Source organism: Dryas octopetala, chromosome 8 (genome assembly GCF_963921425.1).
Source record: "Dryas octopetala chromosome 8, drDryOcto1.1, whole genome shotgun sequence".
In the NCBI taxonomy this organism is placed as follows: domain Eukaryota; kingdom Viridiplantae; phylum Streptophyta; class Magnoliopsida; order Rosales; family Rosaceae; genus Dryas; species Dryas octopetala.
Window position 1 is genome coordinate 411,909 of NC_141373.1, and position 26,637 is coordinate 438,545.

Here is a 26,637-nt window from a genome sequence, read left to right on the forward strand (position 1 = left end):
CCCAAAGGGTGACCCAAGTATTGTTCTTAAAAAATTCATTGACTTGGAAGGATTTCATTAAATGATTTTTTGATAGAATTTCAATCTTTCCTCCTCAGATTTTGATGAATTGTATGAAAGTCAACAATAATTCATAAAATCTATAAAATCAGTAATAGTCTATTAACTACTTTAAAATCCATTAAAATCTCAATTGAATACACTGTTTTTTCAATCGTGAACAATATTTAAAATTTGTGAATTGATGGTGGATAAATCGTGAAAAGAGAATTATTGTTTTTTTGGTCCGAGAAAAGGGAATTATCATCTTATTGTAATTAAAGTTTTCATTTAATAATATTCATTTTGATTTTTTTTTTTTTTAAAAAAGCACATAATCAAACAAAAAGTCTAACAGTTGTTAGAGTAGCCAAGAAAACCCTCCCCCTAATGAAGAAAAAAACAAAGTCTAGCATTATCGTTATGTAATATTTATAACAATTTTGCAAAAATAGACATGAAAAATAGAAAACTGGTGAAACCTTAAACTAATAAGTAATAAGTAATAACTGATTAAATCATTTAATTTAAATAAAATCATGGAGAAAAAGATCTAAGGAGAAAGGAGTATTTGGTAAATTAAGCAGTCGTATGAACCTCGAAAGGAACTCCCGATTCTAGACCCCCTCCTCAAAGAAAACCAAACCGACCCCGTGAGGTGAAGCCGAGTCCCTCTAAAGCTAAAACCTTATCTCCTCCCCAGTACAGTACAGTACAGTCCAGTCCATTCCATTCACTCTCCCACAGAAACCCAATCCTATCGAAACCCAAAAACACTTTCACTTTCCTCTCTCACAGCCTCCATGGACTCCAAGCTTTCTGCTTCACAACTGCCTCAGCACCACCACCTCTCTAGCTCATCAGGTTCTTCGTTTTCTTCTTCCACCCCCGCTTCACACTACTCTGATATTAACGATTTAGCAAAAACCCATGTTTTGAAACTTGATAATGGCGATAATTTTAGTGGTGGACTTGGTGGAAGTGATGGTGGTGGGTCTGAGACAGAAGGGTTTGTGAGTGGGGAGGAGGATTTTGATGCCTCTTCGGAGAGGGCATTTGTGAGAGACACAGATGAAGAAACTGTAGTAGAAGCTATTGCAGGGGAAGATACCCATGTCAAATTTGTTAATTCTTCCGAGTTTTTCTTGCCCAGTAGCCAGAGGCCGATTGCCAAGGTCTCATTGGATGATGAGGATGATGATGATGATGATGACGAAGATGATGTAGGGGATTCGAAATTTGGTGATTTGAGGAGTGGGGACGTGGTTAGGGAGTCTTTTGGTGATGGTAGGGATTTGAAGATTGTTGGGGGTGAGAATTCTGTGGTGGAGAACTTGGGAACTAAAGGTGGGGTTTTGGAGTCGGAGGAGGAAGTTTTGGTGGAGACGGGTCCGGGAAAGAATGCAAATTTTGGTGAATTGGTGAAAGAAAATGGTGTTAGTGATGCCCAAGAGCCTGTTGTTGAGGCCTTGGTAGGTGGTGAAGTAAATAAGGCGTTAGAGAGTTCGAAATTTGTTGAGGATGTAGGCTCTGTGGTTGAGGGAAGCTCCGTGCCCGAGAAGCAGTTGGAGGTGACTGAAATAGAGAATAAGAAGGCCGTAGAGCCTGAGCAAACTGATGTTCTCAATGGCACATCAGAAGTTGTAACTGAAAGTAAAGAGAATGGTGGGGTGTTTGAAGACAGGACAATTCTGGATGGTGTTGATGAGCAAGAGAACCGTTTGGTTGTAGAACAAGCAGATGATAAGCTGGTCGAAGAACATGGTGTGGATTTCACTAGTGGAGGTGACTCAGTTGTGCAAGCTGTACGTGTCAATTTGTCGCAGACAGGAGCAGCTGTTGTTGGTGATGTAGAGGCAATTGAGGAATCTGAAATTAAGGGCATGGAGGTTCCAGTTGGCGTGAGCTTGGATAATGAATTTGAGAAAATTAGCTGCGATATTGAAGAACCAAATGAATCAAAGTTGGTGGCTTTGGATTCTGAGCCTGACAGAGTGGTTGTTGCTAAGTCTGGGAATGTGGAAGTTCATGGAAAGAAAACTGTTGCTGGTGCTGATGAAGTCGATTCCGAGAAGAGGCCCGAAAGAGAACAAGGTAAGCTGGTCGAAGAACATGGTGTGGATTTCACTAGTGGAGGTGACTCAGTTGTGCAAGCTGTACGTGTCAATTTGTCGCAGACAGGAGCAGCTGTTGTTGGTGATGTAGAGGCAATTGAGGAATCTGAAATTAAGGGCATGGAGGTTCCAGTTGGCGTGAGATTGGATAATGAATTTGAGAAAATTAGCTGCGATATTGAAGAACCAAATGAATCAAAGTTGGTGGCTTTGGATTCTGAGCCTGACAGAGTGGTTGTTGCTGAGTCTGGGAATGTGGAAGTTCATGGAAAGAAAACTGTTGTTGCTGGTGCTGATGAAGTCGATTCCGAGAAGAGGCCCGAAAGAGAACAAGGTAAGCTGGTCGAAGAACATGGTGTGGATTTCACTAGTGGAGGTGACTCAGTTGTGCAAGCTGTACGTGTCAATTTGTCGCAGACAGGAGCAGCTGTTGTTGGTGATGTAGAGGCAATTGAGGAATCTGAAATTAAGGGCATGGAGGTTCCAGTTGGCGTGAGCTTGGATAATGAATTTGAGAAAATTAGCTGCGATATTGAAGAACCAAATGAATCAAAGTTGGTGGCTTTGGATTCTGAGCCTGACAGAGTGGTTGTTGCTGAGTCTGGGAATGTGGAAGTTCATGGAAAGAAAACTGTTGTTGCTGGTGCTGATGAAGTCGATTTTGAGAAGAGGCCCGAAAGAGAAGATGAACTAAAATCTGATTCTGAAACCAGACAGAATGGGCTGACGAGGGAGATTGGTGCTAATGAAGTAGAAGTGGTGTCAGATGACATATTAGTTGAAGGGAACAGAGCGGAAACCCTCTCTGGGAACTGTGTTTCTGATTTACCACAAGATGAACCAGCTTATGAGGCAAAACCGGGAAATGCTGATTTTAGTATACATGATCAAGTAGATGAATCGGAAACCGTGGTCTCTGGAGAATCTCATGAACCTGAGTTTGTGGAACCGAGTTCCACTAACCAAGAAATAAGGCTAGAAGAGGAAGTTGAGGAGAAGCATTGTACCGATGAAGGTGGCATTGAATCTGTAGAACCAAGTTCCATTTTGAACCGTGACATAAGGGCAGAAGCTGAAGATGATGATAAGGATCTTGAAGATAATGATGGTGAGACTGAAGGTTCAGTTACAGATGGGAACAATGATGGTATGGTCTTTGGAAGCTCTGAAGCTGCTAAACAATTCTTGGAAGAGTTGGAACGTGGATCAGGTACTGGTTCTTACTCAGGTGCAGAGGGTTATCATGATCATTCACAGAGAATTGATGGTCAAATTGTCACAGACTCGGATGAAGAAGTGGACACTGATGAGGAAGGGGGCGGACAAGAGTTATTTGATTCTACTGCATTGGCAGCTCTTCTGAAAGCAGCAACAGGTGCTGCCTCAGATGGTGGCAATGTTACATTTACCTCCCCAGATGGATCCAAGCTTTTCTCGGTTGAGCGTCCTGCTGGTTTGGGATCCTCAATCCGGTCTGTGAAACCTGCTTCACGACCAAACCACTCTAACCTCTTTACTTCTTCCAATGTCACAGTTGGGGGAGATTCTGAGAGCAGCTTGACTGACGAAGAGAAAACGAAACTGGAAAAGTTTCAGCAGATAAGGGTTAAATTCTTAAGGCTTGTTCAGAGATTAGGTGTTTCTACAGAAGATTCAATTGCAAGGCAGGTTCTATACCGCTTAGCTCTGGTTTCAGGGAGGCAAAACAGCCACGAATTTAGCCTTGAAGCTGCAAAGATGACAGCTCTCCAGCTTGAAGCCGAGGGGAAAGATGATTTGGAGTTCTCCTTGAACATACTGGTTCTTGGGAAAGCAGGCGTGGGAAAGAGTGCTACTATAAATTCGATTTTTGGTGAAGAAAAGACCCCAATTTATGCATTTGGACCTGCAACAACTACTGTGAAAGAAATTGTTGGAGTGGTGGATGGAATCAAGATTCGGGTTTTTGATACACCAGGTCTCAAATCTGCTGCAGTGGAACAGGGTGTAAATCGCAAAATATTATCTTCTGTGCAGAAATTCACTAAGAAGTGCCCCCCAGATATTGTTCTCTATGTGGATCGGCTGGACACCCAAAGCAGGGATCTAAATGATGTGCCAATATTAAGATCAATTACAAGTGTCTTTGGCACTTCAATTTGGCGAAGTACCATAGTCACTCTAACCCATGCTGCCTCTGCGCCTCCTGATGGGCCATCAGGTTCTCCTCTGAATTATGAGTTGTTTGTTGCTCAGAGGTCACAAATCCTCCAGCAGACAATTGGACAATCTGTTGGTGATCTAAGGTTTATGAATCCTAGTTTGATGAGTCCAATATCGCTTGTGGAGAACCACCCTTCTTGTCGAAAGAATAGAGATGGCCAGAAAGTGCTCCCTAATGGTCAGAGTTGGAGACCCCAGCTATTGCTCTTATGCTTCTCTATGAAGGTCTTATCCGAGGCTACTAATCTCTCAAAACCTCAAGAATCATTTGATCACAAAAAGCTCTTTGGTTTCCGTTCCCGCTCACCTCCTCTTCCATACTTATTGTCTTGGCTGCTCCAGTCTCGTACCCATCCAAAGCTTTCTGCTGATCAAGGTGGTGAGAATGCTGATTCAGACATCGACTTGGATGACTTGGCCGATTCTGATCAAGAGGAAGAAGAGGATGAGTATGATCAGCTTCCATCATTCAAGCCTCTCAAGAAATCTCAGATTGCTAAGCTTAGCAAAGAGCAGAGGAAGGCATACGTTGAAGAGTATGATTATAGGGTTAAGCTCCTCCAGAAGAAGATGTGGAGAGAGGAGTTGAAAAGGATGAAAGAAATGAAGAAGGGTAAGGTTAGTGTGGATGATTATGGTTATGTGGGTGACGAAGACCCGGAAAATGGTGGTCCAGCAGCTGTGCCAGTTCCATTACCTGATATGGTTCTGCCACCTTCTTTTGATGGTGATAATCCAGCTTATAGGTATCGCTTCTTGGAGCCAACGTCTCAGTTCTTGGCGAGGCCAGTATTGGATGCCCAAGGTTGGGACCATGATTGTGGGTATGATGGTGTCAACCTTGAACAGAGTCTAGCCATTGCTAATAGTTTTCCGGCTGCTGTTGCTGTTCAAATTACAAAGGATAAGAAAGAGTTCAATATCCACTTGGATTCCTCAGTTGCTGCTAAGCATGGGGAGAATGGATCAAGTATGGCAGGCTTTGACATTCAAAACATTGGAAAGCAACTTGCATACATTGTTAGAGGAGAAACAAAATTCAAAAATTTCAAGAAGAACAAGACAACTGCTGGAGTATCTGTGACATTTTTAGGTGAAAATGTGTCCACTGGAGTCAAAGTTGAGGATCAGATTGCACTTGGTAAGCGCCTGGTATTGGTGGGTAGTACTGGGACTGTCCGATCTCAGGGAGACTCGGCATATGGAGCCAATTTGGAGGTGCGGCTGAGGGAGGCAGATTATCCGATTGGCCAGGATCAATCCTCACTGGGTCTGTCTCTAGTGAAGTGGAGGGGTGACTTGGCCCTGGGGGCAAATTTTCAGTCTCAGTTTTCTCTTGGACGAAATTACAAGATGGCTGTTCGTGCAGGATTGAACAACAAGCTCAGTGGACAGATCAGTATTAGAACAAGCAGCTCTGAACAACTTCAACTTGCACTTGTGGCTGTTCTTCCTATTGTCAGGTCTATCTGCAACATCATCTGGCCTGGAGTCAGTGAGAATTACTCAATCTACTAGATTATGTGTTATTTATTTACCATCTATTTTCATTAGTATTTTGATTGTCGATGTTATCATCTTCTCGAATAATGCTTTTGAGTTATATTTGATCTGGAACTTGCTATAATTTCTAGACAAAGTTTAGATTGCGTGATGAACTGTATCGAAAATGAGATGGAACCTGGAGGGAATTTAAGTTTACCCTTCTTTAGAAACTTTACTTTCTTCCATTAGATGTTGCTCTTATGATATCAGATTATTCATTATGATTCCTTCTTTGAAGTGAACTTTTGAATTTCATGGTTGCTTTTCTGTTAATAAATCGCTGATGGCCTACCTTTGAAATGATTTCTGCTGCTTAAAAGAATATACTTTGCTGAAAAATACCTAAGTATGAGTGATGATGACATCAAGTCAGAAAGTCAGCCTACATTCTGATTTTTTTTGGGGATGTTCTTCCACCAACTTTCATTAAATGGGGTATTGTTCTCTATAGATAGCTTAGGACCTGGCCAACTGGCAACTATTATGGCCTAATTTCTGTAATGTCTTCCCTCATAAATAGCTGTCTCTGACTGCTGGCAATCTGGCATTAGAGCAGGCCTGTATTTTTTGTTCTCTTGGTTTGTTATCTCTATGAGACAGAGACTAGCTGCCTTAACCTCAGTATTGGACTTACTGTATTTTTAACTTGTAACCATGACCTGAGTCAGGACCAGTAATGCAATTCTCAGTGTGTATATAAGGAATCATTCATGTTGAATTGCATTTTATGGCTCAGGCCAAAACAAATGTTAAGCTTTCTTGTGATGAAGCAATATTCTCAAAAGAAAAATGTTAAAACCATCTTCCTTATAAACCAATCACAATTTGATATCCAATTTTTTCATTTCTTTAATGACCAATTTTGTACTAATTTTCTTTTACATTTATAGAAATTTAGAAATAAGAAGGGAGATATTTAGGAGAAAAATGAAAACAGGTAAAAGTAGTAACAAACTAAGAGAAAGATAAAAGAAAAACTATAAATAACATTCTCTTAATTAATTCCAATGAAGCAAAAAAATTCTTTGGGCCCTTGGGATTTTACTACTTGGATTACGATTCTATCTAAGATACTTGAAAACCCCTAAACAGAGTGCTGTGATTCATTGTTCTTGAAATTCAAAACAGCCCAAAACAAAATTAACATTAAAAATAAAAAAGAACAGAAATCCCCAAAGCCAGATCAACGGTTGTCACTGCTCCAATACAACAGCTTCACCATTAGTTGAAACAGCAGACTCATCAAACACTTTGGCAATCCTCGCCGTCGGAATCAACGGCAGGTAAGCCGCCACGGAGAACCCTCTATCGGCCGTGTAACAAACAGCTTTATTGTACTTCTCGGACCAGTAAGCCGCCGTGGGGACCATTATCTGAGCCACTTGGGGAAACAGTGGGAGCCGATTCAGCGAGCGCCAAGCCGACACCGCGTACTGCTCAGCCACCGGCTCGTACTTGTAGTACACCTCCTCGGCCACCGGTTCGTATTTGGTGTACACGGTCGCCGTGATGTTCCTAGCCGTGTCCACCAAGCCAGCTCGCTGAACTTCCGAAGCCACGGCTCGTACTTGACTCGACGCCTGCTTAACGAGACAGGGCACGTGACTGTCCAACTCGCTCAGCGACTCGTCAACCTTGTGATCGACGAACTGGAGAAGCTGGAAAGGAACGTCGTGGAACTTCTCGTAGACCGGTCCGATTACGGTTCTGACGGTGCCTTCCACGGTTTGAACCCCCGGTTTCAGTGGACCGGAGTTCTCCTTCGCGTACTCGTAGAGGCTTGAGAAGCAGACCACGACATAAATCGCCGCCACTTGAACAAATTCCAAATACTTCAGCTTTTTCTCATTGACTTGCACCTTCATTCAAGATACAGATACAATATTTAAAACGAATAGATAGAAAATCTTAAGATTTAAATCAAAATCAATTTCGTGATCGATTTTCAGTGAAAAACAGAGCATTTACATTCTATTCAACTGTGAAATGGAGGAAAACAGAAAACAGAGCAAAAGAAAATAACTTTTCTTATACTTTCTCGGCAACCTAATTAACAGAACTTCGTCAGACGATGAGAAGCGCATACCGTATCTGTTGTTGGCTGTGAAGCTTCTGCGTCCGCCATTTTTGCTCTGTTTAAAAACCTTGGATACTTTTCCAGAAGAAAACCAAAACTTTTTCTCAGACGAAAGAGAATAACACCTACTTGAATCAGACTCTTTTAAGTTGAAACGGAGAAGACGGGAGAGAGCGTTACAACAATTCCTGCTTTATAGGGATCTCGATCTTGGGTCATTTATCTCAACAACAAAATAAACCTTGGGCGACAATCTCCGTAAAAATATACGGCTGTTGTGAGATTTCTCCTGCCACGTGGCGTCGCACGTACCCGTTGATATGGTCAAAGGTGTCAACATGTGAATTTCCCGATTTGGTAGGAATATTTAAACGGCTCAGATGAAGCGCGGGGAGCATGGGAATATCGTAGAGGATGACGACACTTGGCGCTATAGGGATGGCACTGGTATGGGCACGTGTCGTCTTGTGGGTGATAGGAGGATATATTCTGTGCATGGCACAGAAGGCTATGCAATCCGATTGGCATGGCACGAGGCCCAAGGTGTTGCTTTGATCCAACCCACCAATCAGTAATCACCTACATCGAGGCCCATGCTACGGCGCTACGCTCCCTCTTCGTCCAGTCCTGTTCCTCCTGTCCTGTACGTGCGGTTCATATTTTACAGCTGTCAAATAAAAAGTGGAATTTAATTTTAATTTTTCATCGATGGTTAAAAATGGAAGCTAGCAAGGAAATTCTCAGACAATAACATTTTTCTTACACCCTCTTGTCAAAATCACATCGGAGCTTGGTTTTATAAGAAATGGATGCTACTACCAAGGAAATGCTCAAACAAGCGCTCGGCGAATCATCGGACAGCGAAGACTTGGAATTGGGAGAAGGAGGATCCGACCCGAATCGTATCTGGGAACGCATCAAAGAAATCAAAGGGTTGTGGCTGTGCAGAGATTTCCTCTCCCCTCAACGCCAGTCTTCCTTGCTCTCCACAATCCAAAACGGTGCGTTTCCTGGCTTCTCACTCATAGTCTCATTTCACATTTCTTGTAGTCTTTGGTTTAACTAGCTAGTAGCTTGTATGATTGTGGTGAAGTCATGCTATAATCTCACTATGGTGCTTATTAACTTGTGGTTGTAGAGTTGCACAAGGATGGCTCACTGAATCAGGTGCGTGCCACACCACCCCATATACATTTTAGGAATTTGGGACCCAAGTATGGGTTGGATTTGATAGAATTAGAGCATTCAACCCAAAACCAATTGGCAATGGGTGGAGAGGCCCAAGACTTATAAGCACATATGCTAAATTCTAGTTTTCCGATGTGGGACATTGCTCCACATTACTCTCAACACGCCCCCGCACCTGTGGCGATATTTTGAGCCTTACACGTGAACAAATTGTATTGGGTGACGTGGGAGCACGTGTGGCCGTTGGGCCTTACACGCGGATAACCAAGCTCTGATACCATGATAGAATTAGAGCATCCAACTCAAAACCAATTGGCAATGGGTGGAGAGGCCCAAGACTTATAAGCACATATGCTAAAATCTAGTTTTCCGATTTGGGACATTGCTCCACATTACTCTAAACAGGATTGGCATTGTGTTATTTTCTTTATTTAGTGCATAAAACTTAATGGGTTTGCATTAGTACTGTGCATGGCAAAATATATGCTTATTAGTGCAGGAGCAAAGCTCTGTTGGAGTTGGGCTGTAATCACCAATCAGTGTTGTTCAGCCCTTTGTTTTTTTTGAAGGATTTTTTGGTTTGAATTGCTCATAATAGCTTGGTTTTGAATTAGGTGGTCAAGTTTAAAACTTATGACTGCATAGAATATAATGTTGCAATGTAAACACGGTTTAATTAGTTTCTGTATGAAGAGCCCTGTGCAAATAGTGGTATTGAAGAGAATGAGTGGGGTGCATAGTTTGCTAATTGAATTTTATTCACTCTACTAGCTAGCTAACAGTACTGGGTAGTGGGTACATTGCCAACTGAAAGAATTTCCTTTCCTTGTAGGCTATGAGGTTTGGAGATCTTCCAGCATGGGCAGTTGAACTCTCGGATTCTATACGCATGGCTGTGAGTGACTATGTTTCTGGTCCTATGGACTTGGAAAATAATCATGATGGGGAGGAGAATTTGCGGCCGTTTCCATCACATCTTTTATGCAGAGAGCCACTCTTTGACCAATTAATTATGCATTATTATCAACCGGGTGAGGTGCGAGATGACTATTGTCTTCTCTATTCAGATTTCTGGCATGGGGAAGTTTTGAGTCACAGATTTTGATTTGTATCTAATCTTCAAAAGTAAACATTGCTTTATGTCTTAGTAATTAGCATAAAAGACTGTATTCTTCAAACAGTTTCAATAATTTGTTCTACCATCAAATATGTGCATTTTGATATACTGCTACTAGTATGACAAAGTAATTAAGATTGACCTCATTCCCTCCACAAATTTGTGTAGGGAATCTGTGCACACATTGACCTTATGCGCTTTGATGACGGAATTGCCATACTCTCCCTAGAGTCACTATGTGTGATGCATTTTAGTCAAGTTGAATTGGATGCGGAAAAGGATCAACCCACAGCCAAGATTCCTGTTTGTCTTAACCCAGGATCCGTAATTTTAATGTCAGGAGAAGCACGCTACCTTTGGGAACACGAGATCAACCGCAATCCTGGATTTCAGATGTGGGAAGGGAAGGAACTAGATCAGAAGAGCAGAATCTCTGTAACCCTGAGGAAGGTTTGCCCAGATGAATAGCTCATTAACCAGCAGGGTAAATTTTTTTTTCCTCATTAACTTTAGTCATCAAATATATTAGCGGTAGGATTTGAACTTAGATCAATGTGGAGGAAATTTAGTTTCTATGTAGCACCTGTTACATTTTTTTGTGAAATTGTGTCTGCTGGATTGAAGTTAAGGATCAGATTGTACTCGGAAAACGCCTAGTATTGTTGGGTAGCACTGGGACTTTATAACCCCTTGATGATTCCCAAATGTATCCAGGGAAGCACATTTCCGAATTGCCAATTTTCAGTCTATTTTCTGCTTGAACGAAATTACAAGGTGGCCTTTCTTGTATGATTGAGCAACAAGAAAGATACAAGTTGTTATACAGTTTGGAATTTTGAAAGATACAAAATACAAACTAAAAGTACGGCCTTAAATCTTATCATTTTGTCGAAAATTGTTTCATTCATTTGACTACAACTTGCAATTTAGATGAAGTTTCGGATGAAGCTTAATTGAGCAATGTTAAATGTATCACATTTTTTATAAGTTAAATTACACCTACAGGCTACCGTCTTTATAGCTTTCGCAATTTTTTCAGTTTGTTCAACATTGTTTCAATTATTGCAATAGAAGGCTTGTAGTTTATTTAGCTTGCAATTAATCACATTTTGTCAATTTTATTAAATAAACGGAAATATGATGTGTCGTCAATTTTATTAAATAAATGGAAATATGATGTGGCTCGCGTGATGAGGGTAAAATATGATGTCGTTAATTGTATTGTTTGTACATGTGTTTTTTACCCATTCTTTTTGCGGCCTTTTAAACAGACTCTACTTTGGTGCCCGGCCCAAAAGAAAACACATACCCTACTGGGCTAGTTTAGTGGGACTGGGTCTAAATTGGCAACTCCAAAGGCCCTTTAATTTTGGTTTTAATTAATCGTCAATCTAGTACAAAATAAACGCGTTTTAGACTTTTAGTTAACACTTACAAGTTAACAGAATCTAAAATCAAGGCCAAGGAAAAAAAAAAACGAATAACAGAATCCAAACTCCAAACTAAATTTAGCTTAAAGCTTTGTTAGTCACCGACAATCTAAACTTGGATTCTGGCAATTCTGGATCCTAGGGTTTCTAGTTCCCACTCCCACCAGCAAGTCTCATTGATTCGTCTATTCTATTGAGGTTTGCGTTCGAGTTTCAGCTATGATAATAGAAAAATGTATAGGAGCTCAAAGATCGCGAAGGATCCAGAGAGCTCTCCGGCAGAGCAAGGTCACAATCCTCTGCCTTGTCCTTACGGTTGTCGTCCTACGTGGCACAATCGGAGCCGGAAAGTTCGGAACTCCGGAGCAGGACTTCACCGAGATTCGCGACCATTTTTACTCTCGCAAGCGAGCAGAGCCTCACCGCGTCCTCGAGGAGGTCCATACGACGCCGTCTGACGCCAACAACTACAACGCTTTCGATATCAATAAGATCTTGGTTGACGAAGGAGAGGAGTACAAACCCGACCCCAGTAAGCCCTACACTCTCGGACCCAAGATTTCGAATTGGGACGAGCAGAGATCGAAATGGCTTAAAGAGAACCCCAATTTCCCAAATTTCATCGGACCCAATAAACCTCGAGTGCTTCTGGTAACTGGGTCGTCTCCAAAACCCTGTGAGAACCCGGTAGGTGACCATTACTTGCTAAAGTCCATTAAGAACAAAATTGATTATTGTAGGTTACATGGGATTGAGGTTTTTTACAATATGGCCCTTTTGGATGCTGAAATGGCTGGGTTTTGGGCCAAGCTTCCGTTGATTCGGAAGCTCCTTTTGTCTCACCCAGAGGTTGAGTTTTTATGGTGGATGGATAGTGATGCCATGTTTACTGATATGGCTTTTGAAGTCCCTTGGGAAAGGTACAAAGACTCCCACTTTGTGATGCATGGCTGGAATGAGATGGTTTACGATAAAAAAAATTGGATTGGGCTGAATACTGGGAGCTTCTTGTTGAGGAATTCACAGTGGTCATTGGACATTCTTGATGATTGGGCTCCTATGGGGCCTAAAGGGAAAATTAGGGATGAGGCTGGAAAGGTACTCACTAGGGAACTCAAGGATAGGCCGGTATTCGAAGCTGATGATCAGTCCGCCATGGTATATTTATTGGCCACTCAAAGGGAGAAGTGGGGTGATAAGGTTTATCTAGAGAGTGAATATTATTTACATGGTTATTGGGGGATTTTGGTTGATAGATATGAGGAAATGATGGAGAAGCATCATCCCGGTTTGGGTGACCACCGGTGGCCGCTAGTGACACATTTTGTGGGCTGCAAGCCATGTGGGAAGTTTGGTGATTATCCGGTTGAGAGATGCTTGAAGCAGATGGATAGAGCTTTTAACTTTGGGGACAATCAGATTCTTCAAATCTATGGATTCACACACAAGTCATTGGCTAGTAGACGAGTTAAGAGAGTTCGGAATGAAACCAGCAATCCACTTGAGGTTAAAGATGAACTTGGATTGCTTCATCCAACATTTAAGGCTGTTAAGGTATCATCTTCCTAGTTCAGCTGTCTTGTCACTCGAGTTAGTGGATGATGTAAGATGCGTTACAATGTGTATGTTGCTCCAGGTATTTCCTGTGATAGCTGTGGATATAGTATTCTTTTGTTCCTTATAAATATGTATTACTTCCCAAATTAAAACACTGAGATTATTGTTTTGTTTGCAGCTCAATTTTGTAGCTTCTAGGTAGACCCTGTTGTTTTAATATTCATAATTAATGTGGTGACACCTGTTCAGACTTATGTTTGTGGATTATATAACCCTTGAAGTTTGACAATCTTAAGTTATATCATGGATTGGTACCAGTGACTATTACTGTAAATCATGGATATGCAGAATTGCTGATCAGGGCCTGAGTCATAGCATTACCTGTCATGGATTTTTCTTAATCTAGGTTTGGAAGACTTGGGATTTCTGGGATTTTATGTCACTGCGGATTTCTAAGCCAACAGATTTTTGGAGAGTGATTCTCATTTTGTTGTGTTGGTGTGTTGGAATTCTAGTCGCCTATGTGCATTGCATGAATCAGATCTCACTTGAGATGTGGAAGTAGGAGACTTGTTGAACCCGTAGTGGTTACTGGTTTGTCTTATGCATGCATTCTTGGTTCGGTTCAAAGATGCTCGATTTGTTCACTATTGTTTCATTTTCTGATACCATGTTATTCAACTTCTATCACGCCTTGGTTGATGTATCTTGGGTCGTAGTGTCGTAAATAGATCGCAATTTGGTCATGTATTGTTGGGATGAGGCTTGCCGGTGATGACTGACTGGAGTGCTTGTTCAGTTGTTCTGTTGGGATGAGGCTTTGTATACATTTGGTATTTCTAGAGGCTGGAGTGCTTGTTTAGTTGTTCTCTTGGGTAAAGGGGAAGTGAGCTCCTAAACCATATTATGGTCTTATTATTTCTCTGGGAGATAAGCCTCATTGGTGCCAATTATCTTTATGAGTGATGTCATAGATTTCGTGAGAGTGTTTTTGTATTTGTCTTTTCTGGTTCGTTTTTGATCAAGCAAATGATTTGATCAGAATCTGCCAAAAAATTCTGTTGTTCAAATAAAAATGCATGCAGAAGATTGCACCACGAGTGACATTAGGATTTCTTCTGAAAATTTAGTTTGGGTACCAACAGCTAGTCGCCGTCCACAGTGATGCTTCGAATGTTTTAGTAAGGCAAATATTCAAGAATTTGACTCTACTACTATCATGGCTGGGGTTGCTTACTACCCAGAAAAAATATATACTTTTTTGTTTTAGAAACTGGATGAAAAGATATAATATAAATTGATTCACACACTATATAAATAGATAAACACTGCGCAAAAGATATGCACTGTATGACATAAACCTTATGATCATTTCAAGAAATGCTTATAAAACAAACACTGTATTATCATATGAAATGCTTATAGAACACTGGGTAACAGACTGCTAGTTTTTGCATGACTTTTCAGAGGTATATAAGCTTAAGATTAACAACGGCTAGAAATGCAACCCATGCCAAACAAGGCTTCATAAGATCACCTGCAGTTGGATTGACATTCTTAAAGACCCGAGAACAACTGACCAGAGCCCCAAACATTCCCATACACACAATCAACCCGACCCAGGTGGCTCCCGCCCCGAACACAATTGGATCCCAAATCAAACTCAAGACCAGCTGGGCCAAATAGAGACACAGACCGGTGGGGTTCTTGTGGAAGCCACCCTCTGCCCAGACAAGCCAAGCAGAGAGACCCATCAAGAAACTGGACGCCGAGCAAGTCAAACGTAGGGCCCACAGAGGTGTGAACCAGAAGGGCTTGGATGACGAGGTGGCATAGGTGTCGGTTGAGCCCAAGTAAATGGAGAGGAAGTGGAGAGAAACAGGGAGCGAAACTGCAATGGCTAGTGACCTAAGGCCGCGTTTGGCCATTCTCATGTCACGTTTGGTTCTAGTATTGTTCATGGGGACTTCGGTGCTGGGTTCGTCAGACCTTCGTTGTTTGAGGTTTTGGGAATCCATATTCACAAATCAGAGAGAGAGAGAGAGAGAGAGAGAGAGAGTGAACGAACGAACTAGCGTACGTGTTGTTGTTGTTGTTGTGTTGGAGGAAATTGAGGTAGGTATATATAGAGGAGAGCGAGTTTCTGGGGAATAATTCCTGCTCAAACGGAGGACAGGTGGGCGGAGGAGGAGGTAACGTAGTGGATGCATAGGATGCAGTACACGTGTGCGATCGAGTGAGAGTGTGGAAGCGAAGCAGTAAAGCACTGCTCAAATCATCATTTGATCCATCTTTTACTTTCGGATAGTCGCTGCTGAGGTTCAAGCTTGGACTTCTCTGGCAGCTGGGTGCAACTACACGTGGCCTGGAGTCGGCTTTGAACCAAAAGCCACAATGTCGGTCTGTCACACGGGATAAGATTGCAACATTCACAATTTCACACACACTCATCACTTTTGTATTCATAATTTGATACCGACACAACTGATTTGACTCACTCTTATCGAGTTTGGACATGGATAATGCTTCAATTTTAGCCCATGTATTTCAAAGAGCTCATATTTGCTCACACGTTCCACCTTTTTACTTGCGCATTCTTAAATTTACAACATATAACTAAATTTAAAATTTAGAAGTCCTCTTAGCCAAACCAAAAAAAAAAAAAGAAAAAAAAAATAATTAGAAGTCCTCGTTTATAAGGATCTCTTTCGTGCAAGGTCATAGTTTGTACGGATCTTATTCGTACGACAAGGCACCCATTCTTCAATATAACATGCTATATGGGTGTTGCCATATGAGGCATTTGATGTTGTGCGTTGACCTCAGTGTAAAAACATGACTCATACGACATGCCTATGGTCAATATTTTGCGACAAGTGGATCTACTCCCTAGTCCCTACAAGAGGTTGGGCCTAACTCTTAAGGCCCTTTGGGTAGACTGAGAGCGACAAAAGGTATTTGTCATATTGGGCCTGGCTTCTGTTCGCTATCAACTGGGTTCGATTGTTAGCAACTCAGATATTGACTAGTATTCAAATCCAACGGTTAGGCTTTTTGACCTTTTGTTCGTTGATGATCGGAGTTTCTTGCTCCAGTAGCTCCAAGTCCAAGCACGATTCAACCATGGCGGTAAAATCGTCGAGGCGGGCGAAAACCTTGCAGCAGCAGATTTCTCAGGCTTCGAACCCCAAATTGTTCAAAAACCCTAAGCTAGCCTTCGCATTCACTTTGCTTCTCATCGATGCGTTCCTCGTCGCCCTTATCATTGCCTATGTCCCTTGTAAGATTTCTCTCTCATACACTGATACACACACATATACATCTATGAAAAATGTGGATTTGTGATATTCAGCATGTTTGGTTTCAGATACGAAGATCGATTGGGACGCTTACATGTCACAAGTGCGTAATCTTCCTCAAGCTCATTTTTTTTTTTTGTTCTCATCTTTGTTTGGTTCCTTATAAATGAATAAATCTCACTAGAAAATGAAAATATTCAATTGAGTTGATTATTTCAAATATTGGGATTGAGCATTTTCAATTTATTTTAGTTTTGTGTTGTTTTTCTTTCTAATGGGTTGAGGCTATCTTGTATTTTTAAACAAACAGGTTAGTGGGTTTATTGGTGGAGAAAGAGACTATTCTCACTTGAAAGGCGACACAGGGCCACTGGTCTATCCTGCTGGTTTCCTATATTCTTATGCTGCTATTCAGTATGTTACAGGAGGCGAAGTTTATCCGGCTCAGGTAATTCAATTTACTCACATCTTATGTTTGACAAGGGAAATGATCATTGGTAATTGATTCATCAGTCAATGAGTTCGACAACATAGTTTAGTTGGTGCTAAACGACTATGGCTAGAGTAACTGTAAATAATCATGAACTCATGTTGTTATGTAGTTTTACGGTTGGCGTAACTGTAATTGTTGATGTTTTTTTCTTGTATAAACACCTAATTTTCATCTCATGGTTTCTACTCTATTTCATTATTGCAGATTTTGTTCGGGATTTTGTACATTGTAAACTTGGGAATCATATTATACATATATGTGAAGACTGATGTGGTATGAAAACAATCTTGTATTTTGTGAAGATGAAACACTTACATGTATTTTTTCGGCTTTCAATAATGTTACCTGATTTTGAAGATAACTGCTGATTGTTTACTCAGCTGATAACTTTATCCCAAACTGTAATTCTCCCCTTATTATGTCTCAGCTCTGATTTTTCCTTCCGATGGTCTTTAATTATTCTGCAGGTTCCGTATTGGGCTCTTTGCTTGCTTTGTCTATCAAAAAGACTGCATTCTATTTTTGTGCTCCGTCTTTTTAATGACTGTTTGGCCATGATGCTCCTGCATGCTTCGTTGGCCTCACTTCTTCATCAAAGGTGGCATCTAGGATTGATCATTTTCAGGTAGTATTTTCACTTCCATGATGAAATTTTGTCAAGGTAAACGATACTCATTTAACTTTGCCTTTTGGGACCTCTCTAGTGGGGCTGTTTCGATAAAGATGAATGTCCTTCTATATGCTCCACCTCTACTACTCCTCATGTTAAAGGTAAAATTAATCTGTATCCAACTATATTTCTTTAAATTCTTTGCTTGAATAATCATTTTTTAAAATTGCTCAAGCAGCAACTCATCTTTTACAGGCTATGAATATCAGTGGAGTGATATCAGCTTTATCTGGTGCAGCAGTGGTCCAGGTGCTTACCCTGTCCCATTTGTTTTCAACATACTATTGTCTGTGTAGGCATGGAAGTTTTCATCAACATTTAGCTTTGCTGCCTTTATTTTTATCCTATTATTTTTTCTTTTTCGTTTTATAATTTACAGAATTTTTTGTTTTTGGTTAAAAATTAACAGAGTAAACAACTCTTGTAATGCGGAAGTTGAATGTATGTGTTTTATTCCAACGTTGTTAGGTGAGTTGGACTTCAAGATCCTCATTTGAAGAGCATTGTCCAGTTCTGCTGTTCATTTGTTGACAGCTACTTGCTGAATGGTTCTGCAGATACTGTTGGGGCTGCCTTTCATCATCTCTCATCCATTTGCATACATCTCAAGAGCCTTTAATCTTGGGCGTGTCTTCATCCACTTCTGGTACCTATTTTTAACCTTATAGTTAAGAGATCTTTAAGAGGACCTTTTCCATGCAAATATTTGAGCTCATTCAGTAATATATGACAGAGGGTAGTCAAGCTTATTAAGTGATACCATAATTTTCAAAAAAGAATTTAGATTTTTCAGGATGCTTCTCTGCAGGAAGTTTTCTAAAATCATATATAATTTAGAAAATATGGAAATCATACTAGTGCTTAATGTTCAATTTTTCATTTGTTGTTTTCTTAATTGTTGCATGTAGTTTTTGTTAAAAAATAACATGCAGTCTATTTTTCAGGTCTGTTAATTTCAAGTTTGTTCCCGAGCCAATATTTGTATCAAAGGCATTTTCAATCTCTTTGCTGATTGCTCACCTTGGATTACTTACGGCTTTTGCTCATTATAGGTGGTGCATGTAAGTATAATTCCTTATCTTCTTCTTTATAAGCTGTAATGGATGGTGAATGTGGAAGTAAGGTCAAAGGAGAATTTTATTTTGTCTGCAAGATAAAGGTTCTGTTGGGAAGTTATAAATGAAATTATGCATGTGAAAGTTAATGAAAGAAAACATTTCATCTGTTATTGACACATTACACATGTGACTTTCACTAACTCCTAATATGACATTAAACTGACAAACTGTTCTTGTCTCCAGTATAATAACATGCAATTCTCTAGAGTCTTGACCATTACTTGGTAGTGATGGCAACGTAATTTTCTTTTCACTGAATATGTTTGGTAATGGTCACGCGCAGGCATGAAGGAGGACTTTTCAAATTTTTGTATTCTAAACTTGTCGCCATAAAGCTCAACTTTGCTCTTACAAGTTCATTCTCTTCGAAGAAGTCCTACAATAGCCATCCGTCCATCAAGGTTCTGAAGAATGAATGTAAGTTGCAGGCCTCTGTAATAAGGTTTTCCTTTCGTACTTTTCATTCATCTGAAACTAAAGTCGGCCTGATTATTTCAGATATTGTGACAACTATGTTTGTTGGGAATTTCGTTGGCGTTCTATGTGCCCGATCATTGCATTATCAGTTCTACTCATGGTAAGTTTTTCTGGATGTTATTCTCTATGATTCATGACTGGTAAGTGAACAGCACCACTTAATCACTTATACATGAAATAGTAGCTAATTCAAATATAGCACAAGCTGCAAAAGTTGTATTCTCAAATGAAATGGCAGAGAAGCTGAGCATGAGTGCACCCTTTGTTTTGCCTATTCATTAACTTCTCTTTTTTCCTGGTATAACTTAAAACTATCTGTATTTGGTCTCCTAACTTTCTTCATCTATCAGCTAATATGCCTATCACTCATTTAACTTTGCTGAGATCTTTCGATGGTGAACCCCCCACCCCCCAGATGAGATGGCATGGTTTAATATGTAGGGATTAGATTAATTCATAGCACTCAAAGATCTTAATGTGTCGAGTGCAGGTATTTCTATAGCTTAACTTATCTATTGTGGAAAACGCGCTTTCCTACATTACTACGGTAGGCTGCTCAATTGTTAAATCACTAGTTTTGTAGCCTGCAATACTTGTTCCTATGATAACAATCATTTGTTGACTCAACTTTCTTTTTTTTGGGGCAGTTTAATGTTGTTTATTGGGGTGGAGTTTTGCTGGAATGTCTATCCTTCAAGCCTTTACTCATCCGCATTGCTTCTCTGTCTCCACTTAGTAATACTGTTTGGTCTATGGTCTTCCCCATCTGAATATCCTTATGTGGACAGTACAGTATTGACTCAAGACAAAGACAGATGATGCTGTATTTATTGGATCTTCATTAACCCTTGTATTGACAATGTTTATCTTTGAATGTAAAACAAAAAGTGCAGACGACTTCTTTTTCTTCCCTTGTTTTTAACTTGGTTCTATAGAAAAGCAGTGGGTTTTGTTTCTTATCTTCCCATTGTTGGTGTGTTGCTGTGCAAAACGACATGGCATGCCTCAATCGATCATCTGCAATTATGCACATATATATTCTGCAACCCAAAAACAATGTGTTACATTGACTTATTGAGCCTCATCTCGTAAACTACAGTATACGAACCGTGTAGAATTGCTGAATATAAGGTTCCTGAATCGCCAAAAGCCAACTCTCTTGAACTTGATTTTGAATGAATCATTGGGCACATTCGATAATTTTTAATGTGATCAAGTAACATTTTAATTATGTTACTTTTCTTTTACTGTATGGAAGCAGGACGATCATAATTTAAAATGGAAATCACCCCATCTCAATTAAGTATATTCGGTGTATATTAAAAAGAAGGGTTAAATATAAAAATGGTCTACGGACTTTAAAGTGAATCTCAATTTGGTCTACTAACTATAAAAACTTAAAAGGTGTCAATTTGGTTTACGAACTTTTCAAGTTGTACCAAAGTAGTACAAATGTTAACTTTCATTGAAAAATTTAACGAAAACCGGTCATGTGCACAACAAGTGACCACATTTTCAAAGACATTTTAGTTCGTTCATCACATTTTCATGTGATCAATTCCGTTAATTTTTTGATGAAAATTAACATTTGTACTGTTTTGATACAACTTGAAAAGTTCGTGGACTAAATTGATATTTTTTATAGTTAGTGGACCAAATTGAAATTCACTATAAAGTTCGTAGACTATTTTTGTATTTAACCCTAAAAAGAATTTGGATTCTTTCCTTATCTTAAATATCATTAACTTTGAATCTAAATTGTACCTCAAATTCGGTTCTCTCATTTTATTTATGATTATTTAGTAATAAAACTCAAGAACGCATTCTAACCTTTGGATTATTACTTGAATTATAAGATATATATAACTTATTAATCAAGAAAAACCAAGGTTTGATTCATCTCTCATCTCCGTATATTTCATTTCCTTTTAGAAATGGTCACCCTAGTCAAATCATTTCCTTATTTGCTGTGGAGCTCAACTAGGTAAAATTTAAGGATCTTCAGCTATAAATGATATAAGAATATAATAATTATAATTAATTATTCTCAAGCCATGCATAAATGGCAAGACAATCAAAGATCTTTTACGAGATATAATCCAATCTTTAATTAACCCCTTCAATATTATTCAATCTTCCTTCCAAAATCTTATATAAAGGCCCATAACCCTTGTCAAAACCCTCTCATAGTCCCACTGTCTTTCTTTTGCTTAATTCCAATTGCCCTCTTCTTGAATCCTGATCATGTCCTCATCCATTTGCTCAATAATGGACCCTCACCCCGTGATAAACATAGGTAGAAGCAAAGCCTATGTGACATTTTTGGCGGGCACCGGTGACTATGTGAAGGGAGTTGTGGGTTTGGCCAAGGGCCTAAGAAAGGCCAAATCCAAGTACCCACTTGTCGTGGCAGTGCTTCCAGATGTCCCACTGGAGCACCGGAACATTCTTGAGTCTCAAGGCTGTGTTGTCCGGGAGATTAAGGAGGTGCGCCCACCGGAGAACCACCAAGCCAAGTTTGCCATGGCTTATTATGTTATCAACTACTCAAAGCTTCGTATTTTCGAGGTATATCCATATATTTATCTATGTATATGTATGTATAGTTCCTAATTAATTATTCTTGCATGCATATTTTGTACGTTTATGGTGCTTGTTTTGCATGTGATGGGTACAATTCTTTCAATATATATGAGCTCCAGAGTTCATAAGCGATCTATATCTGTTTATGAATAAATAGAAGTTTTATAAAATGATACAAAGATTATTAACTAGAAAATCGTTACATAAATATATATTTGCCAAAAAAAAGTTTTGTGGTATTTTTAATTTTTTACTAGGTTCTCGTTTTTTTTTTTTTTTTCTCCAAACGAATTTATGTCATAGATCTGTGCGCTCTTAGCTAGTACTAAAGTAACCCTTTTCTTCGTTGCTTGGATACATGATTGTTAGCTAGAGACCACTAATATGCAAGCCTTTTACTTATAGATTATGATTTTTAATTTATTTATATTGATTTGTTTTGAGTTTTATCGCTATTGATTTATCTGTCAATTCATCTACCTGTTATAGCAAAAAGGAAAACAAGAAAGGTTGCCTATTTATGTAGGAAAAATGATATATGTACTATTGAGTTTGTGAGATCGAGATTGTACTAATTGTCCATGTATATATATATCATTGGCCTTTTTGGTTTTTTCAATTTAGAATTAAGCTGTTTCCCATTACCTTGATTTATGGTACCTACTTATGTGACTAATAGTAATAGTACCTATATCAATTTTTCAGTTTGTGGAGTATAGCAAGATGATATACTTGGACGGAGACATACAAGTGTTTGACAACATTGACCACCTTTTTGACCTGGACGATGGACATTTCTATGCTGTTATGGATTGTTTCTGTGAAAATACATGGAGTCACACAGATGAGCACAAAATTGGATATTGCCAACAATGTCCAGAAAAGGTTGAGTGGCCTCAAGACTTGGGATCTCCACCCCCACCACTCTACTTCAATGCCGGCATGTTTGTGTTTCAGCCTAACATCTCTACCTACGACAACCTCTTGGAAGACCTCAAAAACAATCCTCCCACTCCATTTGCTGAGCAGGTAATTAATTAATAATTAATAATATATAATTAACCTAATTAATTAGGTACCGATTCACAATTAATAATACCATATTGATCATTTCTGTTTGCAGGACTTATTGAACAAGTTCTTTAGGGAGGTCTACAAGCCTATTCCTTCTGAGTACAACTTTATTTTGGCAATGTTATGGCGACATCCCGAGAATGTCAATCTTGATGCACTCAAAGTTGTTCACTATTGTGCTGCGGTGGGTTGGATTAACTTATTATTATATAAATACAAAAGTTATTTCATGAAGCATTATATATTTATTGGGTAACCAAAAAATTAATGATAAGATGTAATGCGATTAATGCTCTCGATTAATGCTCGAACTCCTTTCATCATTAGTCATCGAAATTTCTTTCGTCATACAATGTTAAAGTACATAGGTTGGAACACAAGTCAATGAGATTTTAATATTATAATATATATTGAATATGAATATTGATGAATAGGGATCAAAGCCATGGAGGTACACAGGAGAGGAGGAGAACATGGAGAGAGAAGACATAAAAATGCTGGTGAAGAAGTGGTGGGACATTTACGAGGACAAGTCATTGGACTTGAAGAAGGTCCCCAGTGCTCCCTTGGTAGACCCACTCGCTGATGTTGCAGAGAGAACTGCCCCTTCGGCTGCTTAATTTGTTCAAAGCTCATTGCCTATAGCTACATACATAGGAGCTTAATTATAGTAATCGGCTCCTATTTATATATGCTTCTTAATTTAGCAAAATTACAATTACCTACTTTATTATTTATATTTAGTTTTAGAAATATATATGCTGAGTTTTAAAGACTTGTTTGCTTGCAATTAACATATTTATGTTTAATAAAGGATTAAGAAATAATATTTCCACAAGGAATTTTCTCGACGTCCTTTTAGGTTAGTTTGGTATTGATGTGTTGTGAGAATAATTATTTTTAATTGTGCAAGTGTTTTGGTAAGTTGTATTTTTAAAAGTAATGTTGGTATAAAAAAAGTACTTTCAAACACCTCTCTCCCTCTCATCATATATGCCTAGAGTTAAAAAGGGAGGTCTAAAGTTAATCGCAACACAATTAAGGTATGGTCATGTATCCTTACTCGATCATGAAGAATGTACCTTCTTTGAAGTCTATCTTTCATTACGCTCTGTCTGATTTTTTTTCTTTGGGTTATTTTCAAGAAAATGCATGGGTTTACAGAGTTGGAGTTGTTTTTGGCCAAAACTAAATGGTCACCCTAGTCAAATCATTTCCTTATTTGCTGTGGAGCTCAACTAGGTAAAATTTAAGGATCTTCAGCTATAAATGATAAAAGAATATTGACTATAATTATAATCAATTATTCTCAAACCATGCATAAATGGCAAGACAATCAAAGATCTTGTACGAGATATAATCCAATCTTTAATTAACCCATAAAGAGGCAGAACAATGTACTGAATATAAATGTTTAATTCTCACCAATATCTCACCAAATAATTTTAATAGTGTCTAGAAGTTTTTAATTTTATTTTAACTCTTTCCATTATTAAAAAGAAGTTAATATGAAATTGTTAAGTTGTGTCATATACATATATTAAATCCTCATATAATTAGTATGAATGATATAACACATTCTTTGAATGACACCAAAAAATATTCATAAGAAGTTTGTGAATTTATATAGATATTTACAATTAGAGTATATTAAATATGAGCATGTTAAAAAATTGTTGTTGGAACTATGTTTTACACATTTGTTGCACTAATCATCATCATCATCATCAATTGTCTTTGATTCTTTATGTAATACCTAGAGTTAATTAAAACCTAACATGCACATTCTACTAACTCCATTCTACTAGAGATTTTTTGGTGTAACTGATATACCGCTACGTGGTGTAATCAATATATGTGTCATAATATGAGTGAATGTTAATAATATTATATCCTACAAAGATAAACATGTCGTCCAACAATATCATTACATGTCGGATTGGTTATATCATGTGATGGTGTATTGGTTACACTTAAAAAATTCTCCCATTATACATCTTAGGAAGGTATAAGATGAACCCGTACCCTATACTTTCAAAAAATAAAAAATTAATAACATATTTTTTTGATATGGCAGTGGTCAAAATGTTTTATTTAGAAAAAATAAACCCATAAAACTTAAGTATAAAAAAGAAACATAATGAGAACTAAGTCTAATTTTTTACGAGGCCCAAAATAAAAAATGGCCTAATACGCTAGTCCATCTCCAAAAATCCAGGGATCAGAAAGCACAGTAGATATATTAGGGGCTGTTTGGTTACATTTTACAAAACTGTTTTCTGTTTTGCAAAAACAAAAATGCTAGCAAAACACGTTTGGCAAGAAATATTGGAGAACGCGGGATATGGTTTTTGAAATACGGATACAAAACTATGCTTAAGTTTTAAAAACGCCCCAAGGACATTTCCACTGTATTCAGAAAACACGGGATATAGAAAAAAAACACGGGACTTTACTATTTGTTCGCGCTCTCTCGTAAAAACATCTTCCATCACTGTGTTTATAATTACTAAATCAATTTATGAAAAAACCCGATCAACAAATTAGTAGTGATACCAAATCTAAAAAAAAAAAAAAACAATAATCCTTAGAGAGCAATTATGGAGCATCGTCCTTGTTGTCATCCTCTAATCTGATTTCATAGATCTGGACCATCTGGTCCCCGATGATAGTGACGGTGGCTTTTGGGTCTGGGTATGTGAGTAACTTGAATCAACGAGTGGTACTGATACCCACTATGTGATTGTGATGATGAGAAAGACAAGAGAACAAAATGAGATCTATTTATGGTTTGTGCTTTGAGTAATTTGTGTTTGAATTGGTTGGTTTGGTTGAGTAATTGGGTTTAGTTTTGCAGAGGATGAATGAGTTTTTTACAGCTTCTACTTTTTCTTTCTTCGATGTGATTGTTTCAGCTTCTATTGAATATCGAGTATGTCCATATCTCTTTCTTTCATTGAAGTAAATTAAGATTGAATAGCTGATTTGATTCTCTTTTGGCTTTGGGAGAAAATAATTGGTCCATCCATTATAGGCTAATAAGAATGTTTATAAAATTTAGCATTAATATGCTTGGACGGTAAAAAAAAAAGCACTAATATGCCTAGGGACTTGCAAAAATTATTTGATTATATGGTGAAAAAAATTCAAAAATTAAAATATTATTTATGTTTAAGACATTTACATATATTAGTACCAAACGCATTTCTACTGTTTTGTTCTTATGAAACTGTTCTCCAATTACGCTACCAGACGCATTCTCAAATCTTAAATATGCAAAATTTAATTTATCGTTTTCGTTCTATAATATAATTTTTCAAATATCATTTTGTAAAACGTTACCAGACGAGCAAAATCCTAAGAATTCCATTGAAAATTAGCGCAAAATTTTGTTGGAAAATAGATGGAAGGAATTTCAGACGTGGTATGCCTTCCTGTAGAAATCATACTGGAAATCGTGGTGTGGTTGCCCGTCAAATCTTTACTGAAATTCAGACGAGTATGCAAGTCATGGAGGTCTCTGATTGAAAGCTCTACCTTCATTGACACCCACCTGAGCCGCACGATCCAATCCAACAAGCAAAACGACACTCACCTCTTTCTACTTCAGGTTCGCGGCGAGAAAGAGAAGAAAAGGAGGCTTTACTCGTTGCA

General features: G+C 38.6%; 7 protein-coding genes across 8 annotated transcripts; 5 read left to right on the forward strand and 2 right to left on the reverse strand.

Annotated features, from left to right (window-relative positions):
• The first annotated feature begins 699 nt into the window (after positions 1-699).
• Positions 700-6,080, forward strand: TOC159 (translocon at the outer envelope membrane of chloroplasts 159). The gene has a single exon (XM_086253253.1). It carries the CDS (start codon positions 843-845, stop codon positions 5,871-5,873), a length of 5,031 nt encoding a protein of 1,676 aa, XP_086109379.1. The 5' UTR covers positions 700-842; the 3' UTR covers positions 5,874-6,080.
• A 786-nt stretch (positions 6,081-6,866) lies between these two features.
• Positions 6,867-8,219, reverse strand: LOC147275564 (Rubber elongation factor protein (REF)). The gene is made up of 2 exons (XM_086254337.1): positions 7,987-8,219; positions 6,867-7,759 (listed from the first exon to the last, which is right to left on the reverse strand). Exons 1-2 carry the CDS (start codon positions 8,023-8,025, stop codon positions 7,094-7,096), a joined length of 705 nt encoding a protein of 234 aa, XP_086110463.1. The 5' UTR covers positions 8,026-8,219; the 3' UTR covers positions 6,867-7,093.
• A 303-nt stretch (positions 8,220-8,522) lies between these two features.
• Positions 8,523-11,145, forward strand: LOC147275565 (2-oxoglutarate (2OG) and Fe(II)-dependent oxygenase superfamily protein). Of its 2 annotated transcripts, XM_086254992.1 has the most exons (4): positions 8,523-8,978; positions 9,116-9,144; positions 9,998-10,201; positions 10,451-11,145. In XM_086254992.1, exons 1-4 carry the CDS (start codon positions 8,783-8,785, stop codon positions 10,748-10,750), a joined length of 729 nt encoding a protein of 242 aa, XP_086111118.1. In that variant the 5' UTR covers positions 8,523-8,782; the 3' UTR covers positions 10,751-11,145. The 2 variants fall into 2 exon arrangements, with proteins under 2 accessions (XP_086111118.1, XP_086111119.1); XM_086254993.1 differs by lacking the exon at positions 9,116-9,144.
• Positions 11,146-11,747: 602 nt separating this feature from the next.
• XT2 (UDP-xylosyltransferase 2) lies at positions 11,748-13,446 on the forward strand. The gene has a single exon (XM_086254720.1). The coding sequence runs from the start codon at positions 11,932-11,934 to the stop codon at positions 13,279-13,281; it is 1,350 nt and encodes a 449-aa protein (XP_086110846.1). The 5' UTR covers positions 11,748-11,931; the 3' UTR covers positions 13,282-13,446.
• Positions 13,447-13,637: 191 nt separating this feature from the next.
• TSPO (TSPO(outer membrane tryptophan-rich sensory protein)-like protein) lies at positions 13,638-15,582 on the reverse strand. Its single transcript, XM_086254721.1, has one exon. The coding sequence runs from the start codon at positions 15,285-15,287 to the stop codon at positions 14,733-14,735; it is 555 nt and encodes a 184-aa protein (XP_086110847.1). The 5' UTR covers positions 15,288-15,582; the 3' UTR covers positions 13,638-14,732.
• Positions 15,583-16,306: 724 nt separating this feature from the next.
• ALG3 (asparagine-linked glycosylation 3) lies at positions 16,307-20,285 on the forward strand. Its single transcript, XM_086254012.1, has 13 exons — positions 16,307-16,549; positions 16,637-16,671; positions 16,879-17,016; positions 17,266-17,334; positions 17,529-17,686; positions 17,766-17,832; positions 17,927-17,980; positions 18,289-18,377; positions 18,676-18,792; positions 19,133-19,266; positions 19,348-19,426; positions 19,817-19,873; positions 19,974-20,285. Exons 1-13 carry the CDS (start codon positions 16,342-16,344, stop codon positions 20,143-20,145), a joined length of 1,377 nt encoding a protein of 458 aa, XP_086110138.1. The 5' UTR covers positions 16,307-16,341; the 3' UTR covers positions 20,146-20,285.
• A 1,205-nt stretch (positions 20,286-21,490) lies between these two features.
• Positions 21,491-23,603, forward strand: LOC147275569 (galactinol synthase 2-like). The gene is made up of 4 exons (XM_086252803.1): positions 21,491-21,894; positions 22,615-22,938; positions 23,033-23,167; positions 23,418-23,603. The coding sequence occupies exons 1-4, from the start codon at positions 21,571-21,573 to the stop codon at positions 23,601-23,603; spliced, it is 969 nt and encodes a 322-aa protein (XP_086108929.1). The 5' UTR covers positions 21,491-21,570.
• Positions 23,604-26,637: the final 3,034 nt, after the last annotated feature.